Source organism: Pristis pectinata, chromosome 17, assembly GCF_009764475.1.
Source record: "Pristis pectinata isolate sPriPec2 chromosome 17, sPriPec2.1.pri, whole genome shotgun sequence".
Taxonomy (NCBI): Eukaryota; Metazoa; Chordata; class Chondrichthyes; order Rhinopristiformes; family Pristidae; genus Pristis; species Pristis pectinata.
The window spans coordinates 42,077,096-42,096,362 of NC_067421.1; the positions used below are offsets into that span (position 1 = coordinate 42,077,096).

Here is a 19,267-nt window from a genome sequence, read left to right on the forward strand (position 1 = left end):
TGTCTCTCTCCCTCTGTCTCTCTCCCTCTGTCTCTCTCTGTCTCTATCTCACTATCTCTCTCTCTGTCTGTCTCTCTCTGTCTCTGTCTATCTCTCTCTGTCTCTCTCTGTCTCTATCTCACTCTATCTCTCTCTCTTCCTCTGTCTCTCTGTCTCTATCTCACTATCTCTCTCTCTTCCTGTGTCTCCCTCTGTCTCTCTCCCTCTGTTTCTCTCTGTCTCTATCTCACTATCTCTCTCTCTTCCTCTGTCTCTGTCTCTCTCTCTCTGTCTATCTCTCTCTGTCTCTATCTCACTATCTCTCTCTCTTTGTCTCTCTCTCTCTGTCTGTCTCTCTCTCTGTCTCTCTCTGTCTCTGTCTATCTCTGTCTCTCTATGTCTCTATCTCACTCTATCTCTCTCTCTTCCTCTGTCTCTCTCTATCTCTCTCTCCCTCTGTCTCTCTGTCTCTATCTCACTATCTCTCTCTCTTCCTGTGTCTCCCTCTGTCTCTCTCCCTCTGTCTCTCTCCCTCTGTCTCTCTCTGTCTCTATCTCACTATCTCTCTCTCTTCCTCTAACTCTCTGTCTCTCTCTCTCTCTCTCTCTGTCTCTCTGTGTCTGCCTCTGTCTATCTCTCTCTGTCTCTCTATGTCTCTATCTCACTCTATCTCTCTCTCTTCCTCTGTCTCTCTCTGTCTCTCTCTCTGTCTCTCTCTCTCTGTCTCTCTTTGTCTCTCTATGTCTCTCTGTCTCTCTCTATCTGTCTCTCTCTCTCTATCTCTCTATCTGTCTCTCTATCTCTGTCTCTCTATCTCTGTCTCTCTATCTCTGTCTCTCTATCTCTGTCTCTCTATCTCTGTCTCTCTCTATCTCTCTCTCTATCTCTCTCTATCTCTCTCTTTCTCTGTCTGTCTGTCTGTCTCTCTCTCGATCTATATCTACCTAACTACCTACCCAGCTACATCTGGGCATTACTGGTGAGCTCAGCATTGACCAGTGGCCCGTGAGAAGGTGGGGGAGCTGCCTGGTGCCACAGTTGCCATTGTGGAGGGAGTTCCAGGATTTACCCCCTCAAGGGTGTTTAGAGTCAGAGTGGGACAGCACAGGAACAGGCCCTTCGGCCCCCCCATGTCCATGCCGACCCTTTTGTCCATCCACGTTAACCTTATTTGCCCGCATTAGGTCCGTATCCTGATGCAGGGTTTGAACGTCAACAATTCCTTTTCCCCCACAGATGCTGCTCGACCCACTGAGTTCCTGCAGCAGATTTGCTCTGTGCCTTTCTATACCTTGCCTATTTAAGAGTCTGTCTAAATGTCTCAAGTGTACTGATTGTTTCTGATTCCTCTGGCCGTGAGTTCCAGATATCACCCAGTTCTGTGTAAAACCCTCACATCCCCTTTCCTCCCACCTTAACCCTGTGCCCTCTTGTTTTTGACACCCCTACCATGGGATGAAGATTTTGACTGTACTACATCCATGTCTCTCATAACCTCAGTTACCTCTGTCGGGTCTCCCCTCAGCTTCCTTCACTCCAGGGAAAACAAGCCCAGCCTGTCCAATCTCTCCCCATAACTAAGGTCCTCCAATCCAGGTAACCTCTTGGTGACCCTCCTCTGCACTCTCTCCAGTGCAATCCCATCCTTTCTATAGACCTGGTGATGAGAGCCACACAGTGCTCCAAGTGCAGTCTAACCAGTGTTTGGAAAAATTGCAATATAATGACCCATCTTTTATATTCTGTCGCCTGACCTATGAAGACAAGCACACCATATGTCTTCACCACTCTACTGACCTGTGCTGCCACATTCAGGGAGCTATGGACTCGGACACCATTTACTGTATATGTCCTACCCCTATATGATGTCCCAAAAAAAACTGGACTTTGTTTTTTTTTGTTCTAATTCTGCTCTTTCTTGTAAAAATTGTCTATAATTTATGTTTAATTTCTTTCTTTTTCAATCTTTTTATTAGTTTTCAAATTAATACAGATTTGTAGCGGTTGCTACCGTGGAATGAACACAAGACACTAGTCGTAGAGTTTCAGAACAGAACTGGTTTTTTTTCCCGCCCTGCGTGGGCCTTTTAAGAGGGCCTGTTCCCGCCCACTCAAAACGGCAATGACGTATACGCCACATCATCAAACCTTCCCCGCACGCGGTTTCTCCCTGTCACTCGGGGAAGACGAAGGCCCACCACCATCTTGGGCCTCACCGCTTCAACGACGTGCGACCTGACCACCGAGCAGGTTCGCTTGCTCGGATGGTGAGTCGCTACACAACCCCACCCCCCACCCCCCCCCCCCCCCCCCCCCCCCCCCCCCCCCCCCCCAGAACCAGCGATACGGTCCCCAAGGACCGTGGGCTGTGTTAGCCGCTGCTTAGGAGGTCGGCCTCTGTGTTGCAGTGCTGGAACCTCGACTGGTTGTTGTAGATCTAAATGGGCCGGTTTGAGGCAGTCCGTCGTGAAGACCTGCTCCTTGCCCCCAATGTCCAAAATAAAGGCGGACCCATTATTCCTGCCGACTCAGAACGGCCCCTCATGTGGTTGTTGCAACGGTGCCCAAGGTGTGCCCCTGCGATCGAAAACAAACCTACAGTCTCGTAGTTCTTTGGGCTTACAGGGCAGGGCTTGACTGTGCCGCGAAGTGGGAATCGGGGCCAAGTTGGCGAGCCTCTTGTGCAGTCTTTGCAGGACTGCCGTGGGTTGTTCCCCTTGGTCCCAAAGGGAGGGTATGAAATCCCCTGGGATGACCAGGGGCGCCCCGTACACAAGCTCAGCTGACGAAGCGTGGAGGTCTTCTTTGGGGGCAGTGCGTATGCCGAGCAGGACCCAAGGCAGTTCGTCGACCCAGTTAGGACCCTGCAGGCGGGCCATCAGGGCTGATTTCAGATGGCGGTGGAAACGTTCAACTAACCCATTTGATTGAGGGTGGTAGGCCGTGGTGGTGTGCAGCTGCGTCCCCAGCATGTTCGCTAATGCAGACCAGAGGCTGGAGGTAAATTGTGTGCCCCTGTCTGAAGTGATGTGAGCTGGAACACCAAAACGTGAGATCCAAGTTGTGAGCAGCGCCCGGGCACAGGAATCAGTCGTGATGTCAGATAGAGGGGTTGCCTCTGGCCACCTCGTGAAACGGTTGACGATGGTAAGGAGGTACCGGGCCCCTCTTGAAACCGGCAGAGGGCCTACAAGGTCGACGTGGATTTGGTCGAACCTTCTACGGGTAGGCTCGAACTGCTGTGGCGGGACCTTGGTGTGCCGTTGGATTTTCGATGTCTGGCAGTGCTGACAAGTCCTGGCCCACTCACTGACCTGTTTGTGCAGGCCATGCCAGACAAACTTGCTGGCGACCAGCCGGACAGTGGATCTGATGGACGGGTGCGCCAACCCATGTATCGAATCGAAAACTCATTTCCGCCAGGCTGCAGGAACTATAGGGCGGGGTTGACCTGTTGCGATGTCGCAAAGGAGGGTCTGCTGACCAGGACCAACCAAGAAATCCTGGAGCTGCAGGCCCGAGATGCGGTTTTGTAGCTGGGCAGTTCGTCATCGGCTTGCTGTGCAGCAGCCAGGGCCTTGTAGTCGATACCCAGGGACAAGCTGTGGATGGTTGGTCTGGAAAGTGCGTCAGCAATGACATTGTCCTTCCCAGAGACATGTTGGACATCCGTTGTGAATTTGGAAATATAGGACAAATGTCTCTGCTGACGAGCTGACCAGGGATCAGAGGCTTTGGAGAAGGCGAAGGACAAAGGCTTATGGTTGGTGAAGGCGGTGAAAGGCCTGCCTTCCAAAAAGTATCAGAAATGCTGGACCGCCAGGTACAGCACTAGAAGTTCCCGATCAAAAGTGCTGTATTTCAATTCGGGTGGTCTAAGGTGCCTGCTGAAAAATGCCAAGGGTTGCCAACTGCCTTCGATTAGTTGTTTCAGTATCCCACCAACCGCGGTGTTGGATGCGTCCACCGTGAGGGCGGTTGGGACGTCTGTCCTAGGGTGTACAAGCATCGCGGCGTCTGCCAGGGCGTCGTTGGCCTTAACAAAGGCAGCCGCAGCCTCGTCGTTCCGGGCAATGTCCTTGCCCTTACCAGCCATCAGCGTGAACAAAGGGCGTAGGATACGGGCTGCTGCAGGGATGAACCGATGGTAAAAGTTGATCATCCCCAGGAATTCCTGTAGGCCTTTGACTGTGTTGGGGCAGGCAAAATGGCGGATAGCATCCACCTTGGCAGGTAGGGGTGTTGCTCCGTTGCTGGTGATTCTGTGGCTGAGGAAATCGATAGAGTCAAGCCCGAATTGGCCCTTGGCCAGGTTGATCGTGAGGCCGAAATCACGGAGATGGGAATACTGCTGGCGGAGGTGGGAAAGGTCTTCTTGGCGGCCACGGCTGGCGATTAGTATGTCATCTAAGTAAATGAACACGAAGTCCAGGTCTCGGCCTACCGCGTCCATCAGCCGCTGGAAGGTCTGCGCGGCGTTCTTAAGGCCGAACGGCATTCGAAGGAACTCAAACAGGCCGAATGGGGTGATAATCGCAGTTTTGGGAACATCATCCGGGTGGACCGGGATTTGGTGGTATCCCCGAATGAGGTCCACCTTGGAGAAGATGTGGGCCCCATGTAGGTTTGCTGCGAAGTCCTGGATGTGAGGGATGGGGTAGCGGTCCGGGGTGGTGGCGTCATTCAGCCTGCGATATTTGCCGCAGGGCCTCCACCCGCCGGTGGCTTTGGGGACCGTGTGCAGGGGGGAGCCCCAGGGGCTGTCTGACCTGCGAACAATCCCCAGCTCCTCCATGTGACGGAACTCTTCCTTTGCCAGGCGGAGCTTGTCTGGACGTAGTCGTCATGCTCGGACATGAAGGGGTGGCCCTGTGGTAATGATGTGGTGTTGCACCCCGTGTTTGGGCATAGAATTCGTAAACTGAGGTGCCAAAACTGATGGGAATTCAGTTAGGAGCTTGGTGAACTCGTTGCCGGACAGGAAAATGGAGTCCAAGCGTGGGGCTGGTAGGCTGGTTTCTCCCAGGGGGTAGGTCTGGAAGGTTGTGGAGTGGACTAGCCGTTCCCTTCGCAGGTCGACTAACAGGTTGTGGGCCCGAAGGAAATCGGCTCCTAGGAGTGGTCGGGCGACGGTGGCAAGGGTGAAGGTCCAGGTGAAACAGCTGCCGCCGAATTGTAACTGAAGTGTACGGGTACCGAAAGTCCGTATCGTTGTGCTGTTTGCGGCATTGAGTACCGGACCTTGTTGCCTGTTACGAGTGTCATGGCCGGTCAGGGGCAAAATACTGACCTCTGCTCCAGTATCGACGAGGAAACGCCGCCCGGACTGCTTGTCCCGAACGAATAGGAGGCTTTGTCGGTGGCCAGCCGCCGTAGCTGTTAGCGGCGGCTGGTGCTGGGTTTCCCTGACTTGCAGGGTGGGCGGCATCAACGGGCCTCTGCGCCCCACCTCTGATGGTAGAAACACAGCTGGTTGCCATTGTCGTCGTCTGTGTTTCTGGGGTGTGGTTGCTGGGACTGGTTTAAGCGGGCGTTGGGCTCACGGCCTGGCGATTTGGCCGACGGACAAACCACGCTCGCGTTTGGCCTTCCACAGGACGTCTGCCCGGGCAGCCACCTCACGAGGGTTGCTGAAATCAGTGTCGGCCAACAGCAGGTGAATGTCATCGGGTAGTCGTTTGAGGAAGGTCTGTTCGAACATTCGGCAGGGCTTGTGTCCCTCGGCCAAGGCCAGCATCTCATTCATTAGGGTGGATGGGGATCTGTCCCCCAGGCCATCAAGATGAAGCAGGCGGGTGACGCGCTCACGACGGGAGAGGCCGAAGGTCCGAATCAGGTCTTTGAAAGCCGGGTACTTATCCTCCTCCGGAGGAGACTGGATGAAGTCACTAACCTGGGCGGCTGTCTCCTGGTCCAGAGAGCTGACTACATGGTAGTACTTTGTGGAGTCGGAGGTGATCCGCCGAAGGTGGAATTGTGCTTCGGCCTGGTGAAACCAGACGCTGGGACGAAGCGTCCAAAAGGTGGGCAGCTTGAGTGCCACTGCGTTGGACGCTGAGTTGTCATCCATTGTGCAGGTCCAAAATCCGTTTGGACCGTCAGGGTCGCCAACGTAGCAGTTGCTACCGCGGAATGAACACAAGACACTAGATGTAGAGTTTCAGAACAGAACTTTTTTTTTCCCCGCCTTGCGTGGGCCTTTTAAGAGAGCCTGTTCCCACCCACTCAAAATGGCAATGACGTATATGCCACATCATCAAACCTTCCCCCGCGCGGGTTCTCCCTGTCGCTCGGGGAAGACGAAGGCCCACCACCATCTTGGGCCTCGCCACTTCAACGATGCGCGATCCGACTGCCGAGCCGGTTCACTTGCTTGGACGGTGAGTCACTACAGATTGAAATATAGCATCAATATTTATACATGTAATACAAAGAGATCAGGATAACAATCATAGCATATATAATCATAAAGAACAATAAAATATAAAAAATCTATAGATCCAACAATCTCTTAGTAAATGAATATATAAAGAAAGGAAAGAAAAAGATTTATTATATAAATTTAAGAAAAAAACCCAAATCGATTAAAAAAATTATAAACAATATAAACTAAACAAAAAAAAACTTCTTAAAAAAAAAACTTCTTAAAAAAAACAAACAACAAAAAAAAAGAGAAAAAAAAACTGGGCTAAAATTTCTCAGTAGGAACAGAACAATATTATGTCGTCGTCCGTTCCTCCAAGTTAGAAAGTTATTGAAAGGGGATCTACATCATGTGAAAATATTGAATAAATGGCCTCCAAATATCTTCAAATTTAAGTGAAGGATCAACAGTACCACTCCTAATTTTTTCCAAGTTTAAACATGATATAGTTTGAGAGAACCATTGAAAAGTAGTCGGGGGTATTGGATCCTTCCATTTAAGCAAAATGGATCATTTGGCCATTAATGTAACAAAGGCAATCATACGGTTAGCGGAAGGAGATAAACGGCCAGACTCTATCCTTGGTAATCCAAAAATTGCAGTGATAGGGTGAGGTTGTAAATCAATCTTCAATACATTTGAAATAATGTTAAAAATGTCTTTCCAATATTTTTCCAGAAGAGGACAGGACCAAAACATATGTGTCAGAGAAGCCACATTCGATTTACATCTGTCACGTATAGGATTTATATGGTGATAAAAACGGGCTAGCTTATCTTTTGACATCTGGGTCCTGTGAACCACCTTAAACTGTATCAACGAGTGTCTGGCACACATTGAAGATGTATTAACTAAATGAAGAATGTTCTTCCAAGTCTCTGTAGGTAGAGATGTCTGGAGTTCACTCTCCCATTCATTCTTAATTTGTCCAGTGATTCTGGACGTATTTTCATAATTAAATCATAAGTTATTGCTATCAAGCCCTTCTGATAAGGATTAAGACCTAAAATTTTTTCCATAGTTTCAATTATGTAAGGTGTCAGAAAAGAGGGTATAGTAGTTTTTAAAAAATTTCTAATCTGCAAATATCGAAAAAAGTGTGATCTAGGCAAATTATATTTATTAGACAATTGTTCAAAAGATGAAAAACAGTTATCAATGAATAAATCACAAAAACATACTATTCCCTTCCTTTTCTATATGGAAAAAGCTGAGTCAACTCTAGATGGATGAAAGAAAAAATTAGATTGAATGGGACTTGACAAATTAAATTTATTCAATCCAAAAAATTTACGAAATTGAAACCATATTCGTATTGTATGTTTAACAATTGGATTAGTCGTATGTTTACTTAACTTGGTAAGTGCAAAAGGGAGTGAAGCACCTAAAATAGAAACTAATGAAAAGTCAAGAAATTTATGTTTAATTTATGTTTTTCTTGTGAATGCTGCTTATCTGATGCTCTGTGCCTGTGATGCTGCTGCAAGTTTTTCATTGCACCTGTGCACACATGAACTTGTGTATATGACAATAAACTTGACTTTGACTTTGACAAAATGCATCATCTTGCACTTTTTGTAGCGGTTAGCATAACGCTATCACAGCGCCAGCGACCCGGGTTCAATTCCGGCCGCTGTCTGTAAGGAGCTTGTACGTTCTCCCCGTGTCTGCGTGGGTTTCCTCCGGGTGCTCCGGTTTCCTCCCACATGCCAAAGACGTACGGGTTAGGAAGTTGTGGGCATGCTATGTTGGCGCCGGAAGCGTGGCGACACTTGCGGGCTGCCCCCAGAACACTCTACGCAAAAGATGTATTTCACTGTGTGTTTCAATGTACATGTGACTAATAAAAAAATCTTATCTATCTTATTCTTCCAGCTGATCTGTATACTGCAGTAGCCTTAGACAAACTTCCTACCTATCTACAACACCACCGACCCTCATGCCATCTGCAAACTTACTAATATCTCTTACACGTCATGAATAAATCCATCAGAGACAACAGATGTCCCAGTCACTGTGGGCAAAGCTCAGCCACAATTTTAGTGAACAGTGGGGTAGGCAAGATGGGATGAATGGCCTCATCCTGTTATTCAAAAATAAAATCAGAAAAAGATGGAAACACTCAGCAGGTCAGGCAGCAATTATGTGAAAAGAGGAACAGAGTTAATGCCTCAGGTCGAAGATCCTTGATCCGAACTGGGAAAGGAACAAAATACCTGAGTTTTAAGTCATGGTGAGTGTCAGGAAGGAGTGTAGGTCAAAAGGAATATTTCTGAAAGGTTGGAATTGGAATTGGTTTATTATTATCACATGTACCGCGGTACAGTGAAAAACTTGTCTTGCCTACCCTTCGTACAGATCAATTCATTACACAGCGCATTGAGGTAATACTGGGTAAAACAATGCAGAATAAAGTGTCACAGCTACAGAGAAAGTGCGGTGCAGGCAGACAATAAGGTGCAAGGTCATAACGCGGTAGATTGTGAGGTCAAGAGTCCATGTTATCGTACTAGGGATAACCGTTCAATAGTCTTATCACAATGGGGTAGAAGCTGTCCTTGAACCTGGTGGTACGTGCTTTCAGGCTTTTGTATCTTCTGCCTGATGGGAGGGGGAGAAGTGAGAATGTCCGGGCTGGGTGGGGTCTTTGATTATGCTGGCTGCTTCAAGATAAGATAAAATATCTTTATTAGTCATACTAAACACACAGTGAAATGCATCTTTTGCGTAGAGTGTTCTGGGGGCAGCCCGCAAGTGTCGCCACGCTTCTGGTGCCAACGTAGCATGCCCACAACTTCCTAACCTGTACGTCTTTGGAATGTGGGAGGAAACCGGAGCACCCGGAGGAAACCCACGCAGACACAGGGAGAATGTACAAACTCCTTACAGACAGTGGCCGGAATTGAACCCGGGTCACTGGCGCAGTAAAGTGTTACGCTAACCGCTACACTACTGTGCCTGGCAGCAAGGAGTGTAGACAGAGTCCATGGAGGTTGAGGACAGGGTGCTGAGATTGTCCTCATGTTTACAGAACCATCTTGTTAATTGATTAATAGATAGATAGATAGATAGATATCTTTATTAGGAACATGTACGTCGAAACAGTGAAATGCATCTTTTTGCTTCAAGTGTTCTGGGGGCAGCCCATAATGAGGCAGTCAGAGAGAAGAGGAAAAAAAAGATGTAGAACTGTGAATGCAGGTCAGAGCTGTTAGTGAAACCAATATCCAGGATGCCCAGCAGATCAGGCAGTCTGACTGGTCACTTCTGATACAAACAGAAAAAGCAAAACTTATCTGAAATTGCTGCAATCAATAATGAGATATTGAGTCCCAAAGGCTGCAACATCCCTGGACAGAATATTATGTGCTGTTTCTCAGATTTATGCTGTCCTTGTTGGAACAGAGCAAGACGTCACAGACAAAGTGGAAGAATTAAACGAACAGTTAATAGGAAGCTCAGGGCTGCTCCTGTGGACCGAACGCAGGTTCTCAGCAAAGTGTTCAGCCAATTTGTGCTTGGTTTCTCCAGTGTAGAGGACATCACATCGTGAACACCAAACAGAGTACTTTAGACTGGAAGAAGTGAATCGCTGCTTTACCTCTGTGGACTATTTGAGACCCTGGATAGTGGGAAGGGAGGAGGTGAAAGGGCAGATGTTGTATCTCCAAGGGTTGCATGGGAAGGTGCTGTGAGAAGGGGCGGGTCTGGTACAGAAGGAAGAGCAGACCAGGGAGTGAGTGAAGTACGGTCCCTATAGAACACTGGAAGGGAAGGGGAGGGACAGATTGCTCTGGCGGTGGAATCTCACTGAAGGTGGTGGACATGGCAGAGGATGACCTGTTGAATGTGGAGGGTGGTGGGGTGGAAGGTGAAGACCAGGAGGTACCATATCCTTGCCCCGGGGATGAGAGCAGAGATGCTGGTGTAGAGGAGACACCGTTGAGTGTTCTGTCAACTATGGGAGAGAGGAAGCCATGAAAAAAGGAAGAAAAACCAGTCACCTGTGTGGATAACATCAAAGCAGCTGCAGAGGAGATAGATGAGTAGGAGAACGGAATGGAATCCTTTCGGGAAGCAGGGTGGGAGGATGGAAAGTCACGGTGGTTGTGGAAGTCCGTCGATGATGGTTGGGCCTTGGACAACGAACTCCTGTAGTAATGTCCTGGAGCTGGGATGAATGACTTCCAACACCCACAACCACCTTCCTCTGCGTGAGGTCTGTCTCCAGCCACTGGAATATTTTCTCCTTGGTTCCCATTGCCTTTGGTTTTACCTGGGCTCCTTGATGAAATGTTATCCTGGTATCAAGGGCAGTCACTCTCACCTCACCTCTGGAATTCAGCCCTTTGGCCCCATGTTTGGACCAAGGCTGTGACTGGCACTGCCTAAACCCAAACCAGTCGTCAGTGAGCAGATTATTGGTAAGTGCCAATCGATAGTACTGGTGATGCCAGCTAATGATTGAGCATAGACTGACTGATTTGTCTCACTTTTTTGAGACAGGACAGACCTGGGCAACTTCCACAATGTTGGGTAGATGCCAGTGTTGTAACTGTACTGGAAGAGGCACAGTTAGTTCTTCAGTACTACAGCTGGGACGTTGATTGGTCCTACAACCTTCATCGTATCCAGTGCTTTCAGCTATTTCTTGTCGTCACGTGGAGTGAATCAAATGGGCCGAAATCAGCTTCCATCATGGGTTCTCTTAAGGTGACTCATCTATCTGGCACATCTAACTGAACGTTACAACCTTGTCTTCAACATTCTCATGTTGGGCCCTCGCATTATACAGGGTGAGGACAATCTCAGAGCTCTTTAATTGTCTACAACCATTCACAGCTGGTTGAACCACTCCTCATTGAACCAGTGTGATCCCATGGCTTAGTTGTAACAGGAGTGAAGGAGCCAGGCCATGAGGTGAAAGCTGTGGTGGCGGACAGTTCTGTTGCTACCGGTGATCCACAGCGCCTCATGGATGCCCGGGTTTGAGCTGTCAGATTTGTTCCATTTTTAGCACAATTGGAATGCTGCACTGCACGAGTGTCCTCAGCTTTAGAAGGACTGTGTGGTGGTCAGTTCTATCAGCACTATCATTGTCAGATGTATCTGCCACAGGTTGATAGGCAAGGACGAGGTCAAGTAGCCCTTGTGGTGGTTCCCTCACTACCTCCTGCTCATCTAGTCAGGATGCAAGAGATTTCTTTATTAGTCACGTATACATCAAAACACACAGTGAAATGCATCTTTTGCCTAGAGTGTTCTGGGGGCAGCCCACAAGTGTCGCCACACTTCCGGCGCCAACATAGCACGCTCACAACTTCCTAACCCGTACGTCTTTGGAACGTGGGAGGAAACCGGAGCACCCGGAGGAAACCCACGCAGACACGGGGAGAACGTACAAACTCCTTACAGACAGTGGCCAGAATTGAACCCAGGTCACTGGCACTGTAATAGCGTTACACTAACTGCTGCACTACCACGCCGGCCCTTGTCCACTGACCATGGCCAGCTCGGTCAGTGCTGGTGTGGTCTTGGTGATGGACCTTTGGGTGGTAGGAGCAGATATATTACAGTGATGTTCGAGAGGTATTTAGACACACACATGAACAGCAGGGAATGGAGAGGTATGGACCACGTGCAGGCAGGTGGGATCATGGTCAGTACAGACAAGGTGAGCCGAAGGGCCTGTTCCTGTGCAGTACTGTTCTATGTTCTAATGACATCGAAGCTCTCACCCAGAGCACATTCTGTGTCCTTGCTGCAATCAGTGCTTCTTCCAAGTATTGTTCAACATAAAGGAGAACTGATTTGTCAGCTGGGGGAGGATGCTTGGTGGTAATCACAAGATTTCCTTGCCCGTGTTTAACTGATTCAATGAGACTTCAAGGCCTCCTCTCCCACACTGAAGTTATGTTCAGGAAGGATGTACCTGGGGATTGTGATGGAAGACCCTGCAGCCCTGCAGTGAGTACAACTGTCAGGCTGTTGCTTGACTGGTTTGTGGGACAGCTCTCTCGATTTAGATATCATTTCCCAGGTGTGCGTGGGGAGGACTTTGCAAGGTCAGCTGGACCTAAGTTTGTCTACGATGCCACCAGGCTCATCCTGTGGTAATACCTTGTTCGTTTGTAGCTGTCATTGGTGAAGTTGAAGGGCTTGTTGGACCATTTCAAAGGGCCAAGGACATTAATGAACCAGGTGGGATTTTGTGGCCATTGTTACTGAGGCTGGATCCAAATGCCAGATTAACTGATTTTTTTATATACTGGAACACACTGCCAGGGGAAGTGGTGGAAGCAGATACAATAGCAATGTTTAAGAGGCATTTAGACAGACACATGAACAGGCAGGGGATGGAGGGATATAAAGATGTACGGTGGAGAGCATTCTGACTGGTTGCCTCACAGCCTGGTATGGAGGCTCCAATGCAGAGGATTGCAAGGAGCTGCAGAGGGTTGTAGACTCAGCCAGGGCACAATCCTCCCCCACCATTGAGGACATCTTCAAGAGGCAACGCCTCAAGAAGGTGGCATCCATTAGTAAGGACCCTCACCATCTGGGACACACCCTCTTCACGTTACTACCATTGGGCAGGAGTCACAGGAGCCTGAAGACCCACACTCAACCATTCAGGAACAGCTTCTTCCCCTCCGCCATCAGATTTCTGAACAGTCCATGAACCCATGAACTACCTCGTTATTCTTATTTTCCCCCCATTATTTAGTTTTGTAACTTATAGTAATTTTATGTCTTTGCACTGTACTGCTGCTGCAAAACAACACATTTCATATCATACAAGTCAGTGATAATAAATCTGATTCTGCCTAATTACACCCACATATTATTGACTACCATGCCTTCAGCTTCCTAGGGGAGAGTCATACAGCGCAGATAGAGCACAGAAACAGGCCCTTCAGCTCAACTCATCCATACTGATCAAGTTGCTTCGTTGAGCTTGTCCCATTTGTTTCTTCTCCTCCAAGAAGCATCTTGCCATCTATCCTTAAAGTTTAGCTTCTGGGCTCCTCTCCCACTATTTCCTCAGTGCTAAGTGTTGACATGAAGCATGTTGAGGTATGTTATTACATTTGTGGAATTACATTACAGCAAACTGGAGCCAGTAGGTGTATGTTGTGCCTCAAGGACATCCTGCAGTAAAGCAGCCACAACTTTCCAACTGATGTGGCTATTTTGCTAATGAAATAACTTTATTAAATTAATTTTGACCTCTTAAAAAAAATCTGCAAATTTAAGAAACATAGCACAAAAGTGAAAAGGAACAGATGACACAAAAAAATCTGCAGATGCTGGAATCTGGAACACACACACACACACACACACACACACAGTGCAGGAGGAACTCAGCAGGTCAGGCAGCATCCATGGAGGGAAATAAACAGTCCAGGTTTTGGGCTGAGACCCTTCATCAGGACTGGAAAGGAAGAAGGCAGAATGAAAAGGTGAAATAGGTTTGAAATGAGTTCTCAGTAACAGGTGCAGTGCATTTACAAATATGTTAATTTATTACAATGTTGTAGCAGTGGTTTATGGATACAACTAACAATATGGTATACTTTGACAGTGTAACAGTAATTTCAAACAGTATCATTGGAAATCAACATTTCTCTCAGGTTGGCTGCAATCGTAAAACTCTCTCTTTGGTCTCAGTTGTCTTGGGTTGTCACTGAAACTTTATCCATCGCCCTTCACCAATACCATAAGTAACAAAAATACCACGGCTATTTGAAAGAAAATCTACATCTGGCTCAGCTGAAGAGATAAAAAGCAATGCCACTGAGTGATCAACAAAAACACTTATGTACAATTTTATTCTTAATTTCTTTTTGCTGATCATAAACGGATATATATCATTTCCAAGGACAGGTTTCAGGATGTTATAACATGGTGCTATGCAAAACCATAACAAATACTGTACAACATGTACACTAAGAACTAGAGGGGAATAACTTTTCAGCATAGATTGCATTTTTAATGTGCATATACATACAGAATTAAAAATAAACATCACTTTAAAACAAATCCTGAAACATGAATGCGCAATGAAAAAATGTAACAAAAATACAAAACATTGTATCAAAAGTTTGTTTATAGACCGGTCTTTTTCTAAGATAAGGAATGTTGAATACAACTAATTCCAACGATCAATTACCGCAGGCTCCATTCCATTTGTCACGTAATGAAAAAAATACTACAGTTAAGTACTTAACATTCATCCAACTAAATTATGGATTTACAAATACTCAACACATGCCAAAACATCCACTTTCTGAATTTAACAAATACAGGAGCACATTAAACATGTGCCCAGAGGAGATCAGTATGTACAAGATTGCTAAGGTTAAACCTTAGAATTATCCTTTTTTAAAAAGATTTACAGAATTTCTGCTGTGCATCAACATGTTACATTAACACCAAGATTCAATATTAAATGACTTACATAACATTTATGGGTGCCAGATTTTCTATACATTAACTATGACACAATGGAGTGGAAACAAACTTAGTACAATTTGTTCTGAGTACAGTCCAGCTAATGCTGCAAGCACATTCTTTAGTGGTGGGCTTTGTCTTCTGTTCAGCAGGGCTCAGTTGGGTTTCATGGGGGCTTTCAGTCTCACGGTAGGGGCCGTTCGCACTTGTACTTTGGCCTGTTGGCCCTGACCATCCGAGGCTGCAGCGGGCTGAACAGGGCTCTGGGGGGTGGGTGCCTGGATCTGCGGAGAGGCAGCCGTTACCACCTGCTGCTGGATCAGTTGCTGCTGTACCACCTGAGAGGTAGCGGCTGCAGGGATCACCTGCACCTGCTGCCCCGTGGTTGCCTGCGACAAGGTCATCGTCTGTGGCTGTGTCTGGACCTAAAGAGATCACCAAAAGGGCTTCACTTAGATAATGAGACCTTCCTTTAACACATACCAAGTCTTCAGTCTGCGCTGGAATGACTGCCTGGAATACATGGTTAAACCCTGGGAGAAACCTCAACACACATCCACTGATAAATCACTGATTATTCATCTGAGACACTGAAGGAAACAAACAGCCACAACACTGGCGTTCAAAGTTAGAAACAGTAAAAATGGTGGTTTACATCAATTATTAATTGTTAAAACAAATTGTTAATTGTAAAAGCTGCTGTGGAATGGACCTGTGCAAGGCACAATCATCACCATCAGCCGGTGAGCCTTTCTACAATTACCAAGGAAAATTAAGCATTCAGAATCAGTTTTATTTATTATTCAGACTCATTCACCCTGAACAGAACAGGGAAATTGAATTAAAAATGCTATGTGGTTCAGCTGTTTTAATAGACATTAATCTGGATGGATTTGGAGAGAGTGAGTTATTCAAGTATTTCACCTCCAACTGAAAAAATGATCAGAAAATCAAAGAATCGCAAGACAAATTACAAAAGAGTTGCTTGGGACACGATTAAAATAATTAAAGCTTGCTGAACTGGCTTGAGATCTTGGTTTGACTATAGCTGGGTCACTGCGTACAGTTTTGGTTCTGGTATCATAAAAAGAGAAAGAGATGCACTGGAGAAATTGTGAAGAAGGAGTTAAAGAATACATCAGAATGTAGAGGCTGTAACAATCAGAGAGGACGGAACAGGCTGGACTCGTTCCTCCAGAAAAGGCAGGGCCAAGAAGTGACCCAAAAAAGTTTGGAAGTCTTCAACAGGATAGATATAGAGACAATATTTCCACTTCGAGGAAGACGCAACTTGGGATCATGATAATTGGAGAGACTTTAATAAACACAAAGTTTGTTGGCTAGGGAGGGTTGAGAATGTGCAACTTGTTTCCAAAGGGAGCAGTTGAGAGGAGGGAGCAGAACTGTGGTGTGGTGACCAAGAAGGGTGCAAGAATGCTCATGTGAAGCACAAACGCTGACCCATGAATGCCCCGTTTCTGTGCTAAACATTCTACCTTTACAGCAGATCTACATGCAGTATTTTATGCCCACAGTCATTGTCCAGATCGAGGGTTTGTGCACTGGCACTTGTAGTCCCCACAGAGCCAGCTCAGTCAAATAGCAGTGTAGAGCTCGGCCACATCTCAGCTAGTGGACACTGGGCACCATTCTTTCTGCTGTCAAAGACCATCAGAACACAGGGATGGAAAACTTAAGTTACCTGCAGAGAATGGAAAAGCTGGAGATGTTCCGTCAGAGAAGAAAAAGGTAAACGAATCGAAAGATTTTGTTTCAGAAAAGTTTTAATAATAAAGAAAACCACAGGAGGGCCTGTGGCCAGAGAACAAAGATACAGGATTGAGAGGAGGAGCAAAAACTTCTGTGCAGTGAGTTGCTGTGATCTGGAAGGTGGTGAAATAAGTTCCAACTGGAACTGTCAAATGGCAGCTGGATAAGTAAATAAAAGGGGAAATTAGCAGTGGTGAGACAATGGACTTATTTCAAAGAGCAGGGAAAGCATAACGACGAAAGGGGCTTCCTCCTGTTCTACATGATTCCACACTCCAGAAATGAGCTCACAAGCCGCTCCTGGCAATCCTTTCCTCAATTCATCTCAAAATGGGAGATGCACATCATAGCAACAGGAGGCATGCAGAAGATAAACTGGCAAGAAAGAAAATTTACAGGCAGGAGGAAAAAAAAAATCGATGGAGGAAACAGTGCAAGACTTCCTCTTTCACTGGTGGAACTGAGAGAGACCTGCAACTGTGCAGATATTGTAGATACATACGAAGAGGTGTAGATACCTGATGAGCTGTCGATACCATCTGCTGGATACTCCCCACAGTTGCTTGCTGTTGAACCATTTGTGGTAGTTTTGTAACCTATTGAACAACATCAGTTTATTGTAACCTTCAGGTACTTCAAAGAATGATTTCTTTTCCCATCTAGGAGGTCATGGAGGAGAGTATAATTGTAAAATGAAATAAAAGAAATGCTGACAAATCACTTGCTTTTAAGGTATTGAGGAAGAGGAGGTAGTGATGGGGCAGAACAAAGTAGAAGCAGAGCAAAGAGTCCACCCAACTCTGGGAAGAAGCAGAGTGAGACTCCAAATCAACACCGTGGATCAGCAGAAACTAAGACAGTCATAAACACACAAAGTATAAATGGGCTGTTAAAACCACCTGCAACGTTAAGCTGTATCACTTTACAGGTTCAATGTGTGTTTGCGTAAGTAAAATCTCAGGGAGATGTGCAAACTTTTGCAACATGACAGAGCAGTCCTTTCAACCTTCTGAAACTGAGAAACAACTAGAGCCAGAACAAGTTACTGATGACTTTCAACCTACAGATCTAAGTATATTCTCTCAGCAACTGAAGGTGAAGAATTCCATTAAGCTAATGTTCATTATTTAGCAAAAATGCAGCCTTTTGGCCTCAGTTCATTGTTCATGGACATACATTTGGTATGGTAAAGACATTTAATTATTGGTTTATAGTATGAAAGTGGGTTGTAATAAAGTGAGGTCAAACTGGAGACGGCACAATGAACTCAGACCACAGCATGAGCTACATTGACATGTAGTCTGCAGCTTTCTGACTTGCCAATTACTTAATTCAAATGGAAGCAGGCAGTCTGGTGGAGTTTGAGGTTTTTGGATAGACACATGAATGTGAAGGGAATGGAGGGATATGGAAAATACACAGGAGGAGGACATTCAGTAAATATTGGCATCAAGATCGGCACAACATTGTGGGCCGAATGGCCTGTCCAGTGCTGGACTGTTCTATGTTCTAATTCAAATGTTAATGACAAGCAAGTTATATTATATGTAATAACGGACAGAAACATCATTTTCCTGGCAATGGTCCTCAAAACATCCTTAAAAAGTTAACGGACAGGATGTAGTCACTGCTGCCCATCATTAGTTGCCCTTGCTGTGGGAACTAGGGATGAGTATTGAACTCTAGCAGGCTGAGGTGCATGCTGGAGGACTTCAGAGGAATTGAATTCACCATGGGCCCAGAGGGATTCAGGCAGCAGGACAATGCTGAGCCACTGGCTTTTTACAACAGTCCACTGGTCCAATGGTCACTTTTACCGATAAGATCATGATACATTTCCAGATTATATAAACTGTTCTGACTGCCCTGGTGGGAAACCAACCCCTGGCTCCCTGAATTCTTCATCCAGTAACACAAGCAACAGGACACTGTAACATCTGCATTAGTTACCTGAATCTGTGCCTGCATCTGCTGTGGTCCTGTTTGCTTCTGAGCCTGAGCACTCAGGAACTGTGGCTTTATTCCTGACTGAAGTTGGCCGGTGGTATAAGTAACCTTCTGCTGCTGCTGCTGTTGTTGTGGAGGCTGTTGTTGCTGTTGTGACTGCAGTGTAACTTGCTGTGTTATCTGAGCAGAGTGCAAATTACAGATGTACATCAGAACATGTTTACCCAGCTCTGTGCACCTCACCCCTGTATATCCTTCTACAGAGTGTGGTTAAGTCTCGCACTGCCCCTTGCACAGTTTAAAGGCTGGTGCTAAATATGACACATCTAGACTACCGCAAGTCCCAAACTTTGCCCCGACCAAAAGCAAAAATTGGGAAAGTCCATCTAGAGACCCAAGAAGGCATCCCCCCTCCTCTTCCCCCCCCCCCCCCCCCCCACCAATCCCCAAAGCTGCACCTTAGAAAGAAACAGCTCAGCAGCTTGTGTGTGCGGGGTTTGGGGGGGGGGGGGGGGAAGGAGAGGGAAGAGTGAAATTGTGGGGGAGGGAAGGGGAAGAGAGGGGGAAAGTGTGCAAAGGTCTTTGCCAGTTCACTCCCTTTCTCTCTGCAGAGATGTTTGCCTGACTTGCTGAATTTGTCCAATTTTCTCCATTTTGGATTTCTATGAGTTTTGTTTCAGCATGAAGTGCACG

At 46.6% G+C, this 19,267-nt stretch overlaps 1 protein-coding gene across 1 annotated transcript in view; it reads right to left on the minus strand.

Moving 5' to 3' along the window:
- Positions 1-13,754: 13,754 nt before the first annotated feature.
- ep400 (E1A binding protein p400) overlaps positions 13,755-19,267 on the minus strand; it is a 146,007-nt gene continuing 140,494 nt past the window's right edge. Inside the window, 3 exon segments of the mRNA XM_052031815.1 lie at positions 13,755-15,282; positions 17,146-17,223; positions 18,578-18,754. Coding sequence (XP_051887775.1) covers positions 15,013-15,282; positions 17,146-17,223; positions 18,578-18,754 — 525 coding nt within the window. The 3' untranslated portion in view covers positions 13,755-15,012.